The 12,124-nt window shown below is 48.1% G+C and overlaps 1 protein-coding gene across 1 annotated transcript in view; it reads right to left on the bottom strand.

Annotated features, from left to right (window-relative positions):
* Window positions 1–10,428, bottom strand: part of nab (NGFI-A-binding protein homolog) — a 34,644-nt gene extending 24,216 nt beyond the window's left edge. Inside the window, exon 1 of the mRNA XM_011151392.3 lies at window positions 9,589–10,428. Coding sequence (XP_011149694.1) covers window positions 9,589–9,901 — 313 coding nt within the window. The 5' untranslated portion in view covers window positions 9,902–10,428. The remainder of the gene's footprint in view (window positions 1–9,588) is intronic.
* Between the last annotated feature and the right edge of the window lie 1,696 nt (window positions 10,429–12,124).

Raw genomic sequence — 12,124 nt, forward strand, 5'->3', positions numbered from 1 at the left:
TGAAACGCAGTGATATTATTGATCATTGGTGACCACTGTGGCAGTCAAAATCTTATAATCTAATCAAAACCAACGCTGATCACACTTTAATCACAAGACACACTTCGTGCGTGAATCTGCGATAAAGGCGATAATTACTAAAAAAAAAGCTACGCAGCAGGTGTTTAATAGATCTTCGCTATTTAATATTGTTGCTGCGTCGTTAATATTCACTGACAGCGTGCGACGGTCTTGTTTCTTATCGACTCTGACATACGCAGGTGCGTAAAAAGTGCGATGACCGCGAGGAGAGAGATAAAAGGCGCGAAATAAAAAAGCAGAGGAATTTAGAGGTCAACCGAACAATATCGGACCGCGAAAACATCCAGCAAAAAGTTATGTGACAAGTTCATTAGAATGCAAACGGATTTTCGGGACATTTCGGAGATAGTCGTGAGTGTTGAATCTGTCACTCCGGCGACCGTAACACGATCGACTTTCTCTTCTTGCCTCTCGCAAAAATGTCGTCGCGTGATTTAATAACGCCCGAAAAGGGGCAAATTGAATTAATTATACGACGGGGACGACCGGGGTCTGTGACTGATGCTCGTGCGTGTTTATCTCCCGTATTAAAAATGGAATTTTCCTCGAAAAAATACGCGGGTCCATTAGACACGAGAATATTCCGTCCTAAATTTCACGTAGACAAAATGACAGGAGACTTTTGTTTGAATGAAAATGTTATTGAGAGACCGTGAAAAACCAGTTTCCCACAGATTATCCTCTGAATAAATGCCTTTTTTTTCTTACGGAAGACCCTTTTTCGACCATAGAAGCGAAAGAGTTGACCTGCAAGACCGAGGGGTCCTTTTTTTCAGTGGACGAGCTCATCACCTGCGGGAAGTAATCGACGTGTCCATTGTCAACGTTAATCTGTATCCACACCTGTAGTGAAACCAGCAGAGACAACTAGACACGACGCGGAGCCCTTATGGCCATTATGCCGCGCGAGTGTTAAACTAGCATATGTCTATGATTGAAAGGCAATCAGTGATCAATAATTAATAAAAAAAAAACGCCAAAAGCTACACGTGTGCCGACCTTTTTAAACGAGGACGACGGAAGAAGTGTCCTTGTAAAATAATAAGTTGTTTTTGCGTAACATAATTCGGTTGGACAATTTAATCTAACGGTGTTTCTAATGCACTATATTTGGTTGCAAGACACTTTAGACACAATTAAGTAAAGCATTCATCAAATTATGATGATTAAGAGCAATCGTGACAATTTGGTGTGTTCCTTGCTTCATCATGTCCATTGTTTTGCAACCAAGTATGCGCTAAGTTTCAATGGTTCGGCCACCTTTTTCCGAATACAGTTCGGAACGTATAGTCAACGGCCTAATGACAGAATTTGTCTCTGAAAACTATTTAGGAATTAAGTTTTCTCATTAAACATTAGACAGTCGACTGGTATACTGGCGGCGTGATAACGGCCGTGAGTCAACGGTATCTTGTGACTTACGCAGATCGAACCACGCAACGAGAACCAATGAATCAGATAGATTCGCCTTGAGTAATCGCCTCATTATTATCACACCTTCTCTTCCGTTATCTTCCTCGCGTGGGAAGTTCGCTCGAGAATTGTCACTTAGAATAAAATCGGAACGACCAACAGAGTCATCGTTAAAGGAAACGATCGTGAGACTGCTCTCTCTTTCTGTCTCTCTCTCTTTCGAAAGGACACCGTCGTCCTTCGCACCGCGACGTGAACATGCGAATGTCTTCGCGTGTGACTCATGCAGATCGAGCAGCGGCCCCGAGAATAGAGTGATAAAAAGTTGCCCCCGTCGTCGTCTCGCGGGGGTCCCCATGGTCGCAAAAAAGTCGAAAGAACGTCCTCCACGGTGGAGGCAAAAACTCGCCGAGAAAGGAGCGGTGTGAAAGAGAGAGAGAGAGAGAGAGAGAGGGAGAGAGAGAGAGAGAGAGAGGAGGGGGGAGGGAGAGAGGAAACAGGAGCGCGCCGACGGAGTTCTTCCCGAGGTCTCAACTTCTTTTTTTTCCTTCTCCTCCTTCCTCCAGTCGGTTTTTTTCTCACCCTTCTCCTCATTTCTTCATTTCCTCATGTTTGGCTCGCGTTATGTCGCACCGAAGGGACGATGATACGCATACGATATACGTCGGACGCCGGAGGTCATCGGGGATGGATAGCGAAAACAGGTACGAGGATGGGGCGCGCGGGCGCAGCCGAGCATCGCCCTTCCGGATTATCACTTAGAACAAAAAAATGCGGATGGGGAGATTCGTCGTCTCCTTTGTGTGCATGTGTGTATATGTGTATGTTTGTGCCTGTGGGGTGCGTGATGAGAGAGACAGAAGCTCGTGCGAGCCTTTTAATTTATTCGCGCGCCTCGACGCGCTCCTGTGGGAAAGCGACGCGCGGCTTCGAGAAACGAAAAAGAAACGAAAGCTGGCAAGGCAGCTTGATGAGCATGAGGGATGAACCTCACCTGCCATCTGCATACTCGAGCGGACAAACTCTCGCTCTCGCCATCGCACTGATCGACCCTCCGATGGATTTCGCGACGTGGAAACTGCATTTAGCTAGGTCATCTTATTTCATCCAAAGGAGTCACATTTGGAAAACAAATGGCTGTTGTAAAATCGCCAAATTCTTTCGCATCGCTGAAGCAAGATCGCACGGCGAATTTGTCCGAAAAAATCAATTGTGCCCTTCATTGAGGAAATTTAATTACTTAGTTTCTGGTAAACAATGACAAACAAAGAGAACATCTAGTTAATTAAAATTTGGACCTCGGCGGGAAATAGTAAAAATAGGTCACTTCAGAAAATGTCAAACTTTCACCGCAGTAAGTATCGCTCGGGAAATAAGCCGGCAGTGCCGGCCGTCGAGGAAGGGTGAAGAAACTCGGACCTCTCTCGCAACGGTTGGTCAGCACAAGGTGTACAAACGAAGAGAGGCGTACCGCGCTTCGCCGGTCTTTATCCGAGTGCCGTGGGTCCATTCATACGTTCGCCTTTCGAATTAAGCGTTTATTCGTGCGCAGTCACCCACCCGCCGGCCCATACGCGATCGTATTCAGATTAGATCCGAGGGTGCGTTTAATTCGGGATCCGCGAGCCCGCTCGCCCATCGGGCGTAAACGCACATAAAACCCGCGGCGAATCGACCAGGAGGAGCTGCGGATGCCGGGATAAGCAGCTGCGTCCCCCGGCATTGCGTGGCATTGCCGAAAGCGCGAAGCATTATCCTGTCGCGTGAGATCACGCGCCTCGTCGCGATCACGTTATTATCAACGACGAGACATCGCGAAACCCATCTTCAGCTCTTCAGGGACGAATTTATTAAAGTCAGGAGAAATCGATTTTTCGTTCGAAAGTAACACACTGTGACATTCGCTAATCACACGACAAAATTTTTCTTTCTTTTAATGTGGGGTTTTGTGGCGAAATTTGTTCACAATAATGCTCATTATACAATGCTCTGACGACAATGCCCGAATTAAAAAGAAAAAAATTAGACGCATATCTAAACATACAGGGTGTCCCATTTTAAAGGATTCCACTCAAATATCTCAGAAACACTGCGTTAAATCACATTGCGAAAAATATTTCAGACAAAAGTTATTCAAATTAATTGGTAGAAGAAGATAATATAATAAAAAATTGGGGTTTCTACTTAAGAAAAGTAATGATCAGTGAATGTCTCGAAAGTAACGCCATCAGTAAACAAAATGATATAGTTGTCTTATGTCCCCCTTGAAACTATAGAACTTTTGTCTGAAACATTTTTCGATTTAACGCAGTGTTTCTGAAATATTTGAGTGGATCCTTTAAAATGGAACCTGTGTCTGTGAAAAAGTTAAATGACTTACATCTCTAAGAAGGAAATTTATATACTATTTTAATAATTTGCAGTTTCATGATTTGTAATCCTTTTTCAATTTTTCGGCAGTTAGCACTCCTCGTACCTTTAAAGACTCGACAAACGGTCTTTGCCGTAATTGTTGATAGAACAGCGATGTTTTGATTTTTGAACACTAATATCGCGACATGATTCGGAGTAGAACTCGAATGAGGAGAGGAACGTAATCGAGAAACGATTACAAAATCGTCGGTACTAGGTACGAGCGCCATTAAGGCAAGATAGTTACTTCCGTAGACAAAAATGGCAGTAAAGCGGCAAACGATAAGGTGAAAATATTAATGACCACCGACTGAACGGCCGTAATGAGCGCAATAATGTTTGACGCGACTCGCTCGGCTATGCTAAACACGGTCAGCGGGACTTTCGAACCATTCACATGTAAAATATGATGCACTAAGTTGCCGTGAGACTATTAGCGTTTCCGAGACATGTTGTGGTGATTGCACGCGAGACTTCACCGAACGCTTACATAATGAACAATTCAGTTGTCGTTGAGATTCAATCAATCGACGCGTACATTACGATTTCTACAAGACTTCGACATTTCCTGGGCCCAGTTCATTTTTTCATCGTCCGCATCGCATATTTGGATAAGCAAATACACATTATCACTGCTAATTATTCGGCTAATCAGTCAGCTTGACAACTTGAAACATCATATTATCGTTGTATCATACGTGCCATTGTAAAAAACTTGGCGCTATACGCTAACACTATGGAGGCAGGTGTCTTGAAATCTTCAGCTCGAAGCCCGATTTAAAAAGCGCTCGAAAGACACCAACGCTCGCATCCAAACTTTTTGCCGCGGGCTGTCTTATGATTAACGATAATGAAGCGGCATTAAGCACTCTGCGCGAGTACGTTATTTAATGAAAGTTAAAACGCACGTACCACTTCCGATCGGAACGTAATTACGAATGCACGGGCACGTCTCTCGACGCGATTAACCGCATCGCGCGCGCGCGCGTTCTCTCTCTCTCCCTCTCTCTGTCTCTCTCTCTCAGCGTTCCCTCCGTTCCTCTTTCTCTTTTATATAAACTCGCGTGCATCGGCGGCGGTGCAAATTTTCTGTCGTTGTAATGTGTAACACAAGAGAGAGAGAATGCGAGCGAACGTGACGAGAGAGATAGAGAGAGAAAGAGAGAGAGAGAGAGAGAGAGAGAGAGAGAGAGAGAGAGAGAGAGAGAGAGGGAGGGAGGAAGAGAGAGAGAGAAAGAGAGTGGCCAGCCGAGCTCTCTCGTGTCCGACGCAAAAAAGCTACGCTCGTCAAGTTTTCTTAAGCGCGAGAGCGCGAGCACACGGCAAACTTGCCGCAAAAAAGCGAGAGCTTTTTCGCCGTGCATCGGCGCGAGCGCCAGCATCGACAGAGAGCCCCTTTTTATCCCTTGTAAAATGTACAATGTCGCCTATCAGACCGCCGTGTAGTAATAACGCGCGCACGACCACGATAACAACTTCGGCCTCGCTTGATGACGGTTGCACGTGGCGGTCGTCTCGCTCTCGTTCGCGGAATAACGTTAATAAAATAATGATAAAGATCAGTCGACGAGCGCACGCCGGAAAACGTGGAGAAAATCGACGATATCGAAATCATTCGGAACAACGTTCCGAATGCGATCGAATATCAAGCCAAAGTCAGCCATACGTCATCGTAACGAAGAAGAGTCCGGTTTCGAGGAGCGTTTTTCTTCTTCTTCGCAAATTATATTCGCACGAATCGGTGACTTTCGATCGGTTCGTGCGAAATCGAGCTGAAAAAAAGTGATCTACAAAACGAGAAGAATGCAGACTAGAAGCTATCGCGGATCGTGTCGTTAATCGGCAAAACACACCGGTCTCGACGGCCGTTTGAACACCTCGCTATCGATTTCTACGTTTTACCGTGCTCGCGTTACATGATCGATTTCCCGATTTGTAAGAGCGCCGCGAACGCTTTCCACATTTCGGCGAGATCGCATGCAAGAAGTGCATGGGATAACGGAGAGAAAGAGACAGACAGAGATAGAGAGAGAGAGAGAGAGAGGGGGGGTGAAGAGAACAAGAGATAGTGAGACAGAGAAAGAAAAAGAGAGAGAGAGAGAGAGAGAGAAAGAGAGAGGGGGGGAGGGAGATCCTCTTGCAACGAGCGGCTCTTTCTGTCGCAATTTCGTCTTTCGGAGAAATGTCGCGGGCAAAACAGCGCGGTTTTTTGCTGCCTACATCGTCGCCGTCGCCATCGCTGTCGTCGTCGTCGTCGTCGTCGTCGTCGTCGTCGTCGTCGGCGGCGGCGGCGGCGGCGGCGGCGGCGGCGGCGGCGGCGGCGGCGGTGGTCAACGCGCTTATGCGACCACGCCACCCGCACCCCGAACCGGCCGCTCGTAAGAAAGCAGCAAAAACGCAATGTGCAATAGTTGCGCGCTGGCCGCACTGGCGGAAGAAACGGCGCGTTTTTGCGCGACGCGCCGTTTCTTGTCGGTCCTGTGAGTCATGCCGCATCGCGAGTAGACAAAGCGCGACTTACACACAATGGGAACGCTTGTGATCGCGATCTGAAGGCGTGTCTGAGTATCGATTCCATTGACGGTCGACCATTGATCGAGCAGGCAACGCGTCCGATCCTTCGATACCGCGTATCGATCGACGTTGAAGGCGCGCCGAAGCGTCGGTGGTGTCGAGAGCAAAGCGACGCGATGCCGTGAGTACTCGTCGGTGTATCTAATGCAGTATCTAATGCCAAGTACAATACGTATCCCTAGTCTCATTGACTCGATACAAATGAAGCCTCGATAAGAGCGTGTTTTCCTCGTGGATAAGACGGGTCACGTTTCACACCTCGATGCGAGGGATACGTCTGTGGCGGAATAAAAAAAATCTTTATCTTTTTAATGAGTACGTTCTTGCTGTTTACTAATTATTTGCTCCGCTTGCTCCGACTTTGTCATCACATCGGTGTCGCTGATGGAAACGGTAAACATTTCCCGCAAAAAGCGCGAGCGCGGGTTACACGGGTTACGTTACGCGCGTCGCGTCACCATCGCCACACACGCCCCATCTACGCGCACTCGTGGCTTCTGTTAAAAATTACATCGCTTGTATTTTAACGCGCTCGAAAGAGAGCGTGTGATTATCTTTCGCCGGGAGTGTCTCGCGGCTCAGAATGTTTGTATCGCTTCTCCAGACGTAACGTCGCGCGAGCAAACTCTACGTCCGTTTCGCCCGTGAATCGATGGAAAATCGGGAAAATTATGAGAGTAATTTCGCGGAACGGAACGGTTCTCTTGGCGGTTCTCTCGGACGAACGGCACTCCTGAAGGATTTCCGAAACGAGCGACGATATCGAACTCGCTCGAAGAGTCGGCGTTTTTGCCGCGAGATGCGCCGTGCGAGTCGTCGACGCGGTGAAACGCCGCCCGAAGTAGACAAAGAGCCCCGGTCGCAGTTTCGTCGAGATATGTGGAGGAAGAAAAATCATGTTTTTCTGGCGCGAGCTGCGTGCTTTTTGTCGCGGGTATGACTCATCCAGTTTCTCGACGGTAAAGCGGGAGAGACAGAGAGACGGAAAGAAAGAGAGAGAGAGATAGAGAGAGAGGGAGGGAGGGAGGGGGAGAGGAAGAGAGAGAGAGAGAGAAAGAGAGAGAAAGAGAGAGAGAGAGAGAGAGAGAGAGAGAGAGAGAGAGAGAGAGAGAGAGAGAGAGAGAGAGAGAGAGGAGAGTGGGAGGGAGGGAAGGAGGCACACACAAAAGCGCGATAGCCCATGGTAGCTCTTCGGTCGAAACTTCTTCGCTTCGCCGGGAGGTAACTGCTGGCGATTACGTTTCTTGCGTAAACTCGCCGGGACCGCTGTGCGAGAGCGCGGTGTTCGCCACCGAAATGCGACCCGTGCGAGCTCAGGAATGAGCTCGCGGATATGCGAGACGATCGTTCTCGCAATAGCGGTCGATCCGCAAAAAGCGAAGAAATGAACTGAACCCGCGAAGCGGAGCGCTTTGTATCAAAATCTACGTGCGGGGAGCTGCAGCCATCGGATCGCAGCTTGCCCGCTTTTCCTCGACGAACGAAGCCGACAAATGCTGAGGTCTGTGCGTGGTCCTGCGGAGTGACAGAAAATTGTCCTCTTACACGGGACAATCGTCTCTTACATGACACGCGAAAAATTTGATCAAAAAGTACATACGCCGATGACACTTACATAAAAAAAGAAAAAGAGAGAGATAAGACTTTCTTACGGCTGTGTAAAATAAAATTGGAAAGATACATGTTACTTTAATTATATATATTATGCAAATACGAGTAGGAAGGTAGACGTTTATATACTCGCCGGACGGACATTTCCAGTAGACTCTGAATGTAATTAAATTGACGCGCGATTTCATACCTATCAGTTCGCATGAAATCGATCGGTTACCGTCTCTATGTATCGACCGTAAATCCACGCATCACGTGCGTGCGTGCGTACGTTACACGCGCTTTATACTCGTTTTCCGCACTCGCAACGCAAGAAGCAGCCGAGAGACAATCGACCCTAAGACACTCCGGCCATTAATCGACTCGTTTTAAAACGTAACGACATATAACCGGCTTTTTTCATCGTCTAAACGATTAAAGAGTCTCGAGCGTTTACGCATATACGCACCTCAATGTACCGTTTTAAACACTTTTTACATACCTAAAGCAGAAAGAAGCATGCTAGCGGTTGCTTTTTGGCGTGTTTAGGTTTAGGTTTGGGTTAAAGGGTTAGGTTAGATCGCCTATAATAAACCATATTGCTGATTTACGGCTTTACGAGCTTGTGAATGAACGAATATTGTTACTATGTCGACTTTTAGCGGTAAAATTATCAGCGGTAATATATATCAGTTCAAATACAAGTAAATAGTAAGGAAAATCTCCGGTTACTGTCCCATGAAGAACAAGAACAGGCGTCGCAGACCGCTCCTGTCACGAAGGATGTCGCAAAAAGACGACGTAAAAAGATCGTACTTGCCTAAACATTGTGTCAAATACAAACGCAAATATAGCATTAACATAACTGGTAAAATCGAGCAACAATTTGCCAAAATAACGCTGCTTTCAATCGTGGTAAAGCCCGTGTAAAAACAGCACGTGTCAAATCGGACATGGAAAATTGCAAACATAGGTAATTAAGATAAAGCGAATTCGGATCGTTACTAAATTGAATTAATCGAATTTTAATCTCTAATCTGCGATTCTCAATTTCTTAGATAGAGCAAAAAAGATAATAAACGAACCATTCGTATTTTCGTGGCCGAAAGAAACCGAACATTCGGTTCGTACAAACCAAATTCGATTCCGTGAAATAGAAATGGAAATTCCGTCTCCTCCGACCAAAGCATGTCTGGCTCATTCACTACCACGTTAACTCGAGCGATCTTTTTCCTTTGAATCGACAAAGGATATTCAGACCGATCAAACCAACGATCTGTTTTTTATCGCTGCACTCCTTGCGCCAGTTTGCATTAGTTCTCTTTTCCTCTCTTTATCGCCAATTCTCAACTGTACATTTCTGTCCAAATTTCGAGAGTTTACACTAATTCGGCAAGAAAAAGCGTAGTGCGTAGCGCATTTAGCGTGGCTACAATTTAGCATGATTTAACGTAAATCCAGCGTAACCACAATTTAGCGTGATTTAACGTAAAAAAGAATAACGTTAGGTCTACTTACGTGTGCCGTTCACGTTTCTGCTGAGTATCCTGGGTACGCCGGCCGGCTGCTGATGGTTGCTGGACGGGCTGGCCACTACGACGACGGACGACGAATTCTGCGGCACGCAGGCCGGGGATGTAAGCGTCGCGGCTGCAACTACTCCACCGCCACCGGCTCCGTTGCCGGTCGCCGTGGTCACAGGGTTGCCCGGTGTCGAGGGTATCGGCGACGGCGTCCCGACACCTCGCGCCGTCGCCGCCGCGGACGCAGCCGCGACCACCGTTGGGGTCTCCTCCGCGGTCGAAGCACCGACGACCACGCGCGCATCCATCACGGTCACCGGTGCTACCTGGTGCAGCAGCACCCGTTCACGGTACCGCCGCTAGCACGGGGACCTTCCAGGTCGTCCAGGCGCGCCGCCGGCAGCATCCAACGAGGCGCATCCGACTGCGCTTTATTAACGCCCGGACTCGAGGAGAAGACTGGTAACGACGACGACGACGACGACGACGAGGAAGCGCGGTCAACGAACGTTCGCGGATGCGATTCGCGGACTCGAAGCGAATTTCGAAAATGGCGGCGTTACCGTCGCGCGAATCATCGATCTCGATCGATCTATGGCGATATACGCGCGTGATATGACTCTAGAGCGACATGAGGACCGAGAGGACGCCGATCGAGATACTTCGTGCGAGACTCGGCCGTGAAAAGCTGGAGGAAGGAGACGATTTGCCGACGGACGTCCGCGAGAGCACGACTACTGGCGCGAAGATAGCGTCGAAGAAGAGATCGTTGCGGCAAAGGCAGACAAATAGCGACGCGTTTCGAACGCTGGCGCGGCGAACATTGTGCGCGGCGCGGCAAATACTCCGGCTGTCTTTCGCATCGCCCCCACCACCGCGGGAGGCGCCACCAGTCTCATCGTCAACGAGCGCGCGCGGCTTCCCCGAAAGCGCACTGCCGTGGCGGTGTGTGCGACGAATTTTTATTATTCGTTTTTACGATAGTTCTTGCGGCGTTAAAGGGGAAAAACGACGAAGAGGCGAAGAGGTAAATAGACGCGCGGAAGGCGCGACGGTCTCGTCTTATGCTCCTGTTCTATTAATATCGCTCGTAAAATCATCCGTACCATAACCTTTCTGATTATAATCCTTTTTTCTTTCCTTCTCCGACGAGGCATATACTCAAATCCCTAGAAGGAACAGCGCGGTCGGAAGGAAGAGCGCTCGGAAACTGGGACAGCCTGTGTACCAAGGACGGTGCATAGTAAACAAGAGTAATTGCGTCAGTGCTCGAGGAATGGATGTAGGCAACACGGACGTGTTGCTTTTGTTCGTCTTCTGCATGCTACATGTAATTTTAGAGCGTTCGCTCAACAACCAGATAGAAAACTCTTCCAGCTTCTGCCTCCAGTTGTGTACACAATGCCGAGAATTGGCTTATAATGTTGGCTTATAATTATGAAAAAATTCGTTTGTAAGATCGCTCGAGTTAACATGACTGAGTGAATGAACCGGATGTGTTTTGGTCGAAGCAGAATCTCCTTCATGGAATCGGATTTGGTTTGTATGAACTAAAAGTTCCGTTCCCTTCGGCCCTTCAAAAACACGATTGGTTCGTTCATTATCGCATAAATATTTTGTTCTCCATCTAGGAGATTGAGAATTGCAGATTGGAGATTTGAATTTGATTAACTAATTATAATAAAATTATGCTGTTCATTTTTCACAATGATTGACATTCAAGGTATAATAACTCGTTAGCCACTTGCTTGCATTCTGTATCACATTATTCATTAAGCGCTTAATGAGCTCTTGGATGTGGTTGATGCGTGTTTTCGGATTTAGTCAAGATTGAAAGGTACAAGCCAATCAGATCTGAGAGCTCAGTGAGCAACGTTTGTACTGGATGCACGTCTATCTTCGAAACAGAGTCCACAAATTAATTCGTTATAATTTGCTGTTGCGCGTGATACATTCACCGAATCAAAGGACACGAGCAAGCATCTAACTTTTGCCCAGCGCAGATATTAGCATCATACGACAGCCGGTGGCCCATCAGGGGGGTTGAAATTCGGTTAGGGCACGTCGATCCCTCGCGAGCCATCAGATCGTGACCCAGAGGAGAGAGGGAGAGGCGTGGCCTCATGGATCGGCCGGTGGTCGGTCGGTCGTATTCTGTGCAGGCTCCTCTATGCGGGCTCGACGCGAAAACTGTGATGCTCCCCTCCGTCGGTCCTGCGTTCCCACCGCTTACCGGTGTCGTCGTGGTGTACATACGCTCCTCCCTGGCCCTCGTCGCTGTCGCAAAAACGCGCCCCTGCCTCACGCTGCTCCTGGCGGCGGGAAACGGCCCAGGGGTGGAGGAAGAACTCGGCGAGGGGGGTGGGACGCGTCGTAAAAACCCATCTTCCCTCGTGCCCCTTTTCCTCCTCCCGCCTCTTTAGTCTCAGCACCATGCAACCCCTGTAGTAGGTACGTGCGCTTCGCCACCTCCCCCCTCCCTCTCTCTCTCTTTCTCTCTGCCGCCGAGGAACCGACATTTTTGCAGGATG

The sequence above is a fragment of the Harpegnathos saltator genome, unplaced genomic scaffold, assembly GCF_003227715.2.
Source record: "Harpegnathos saltator strain DR-91 unplaced genomic scaffold, Hsal_v8.6 scaffold718, whole genome shotgun sequence".
Lineage (NCBI taxonomy): Eukaryota > Metazoa > Arthropoda > Insecta > Hymenoptera > Formicidae > Harpegnathos > Harpegnathos saltator.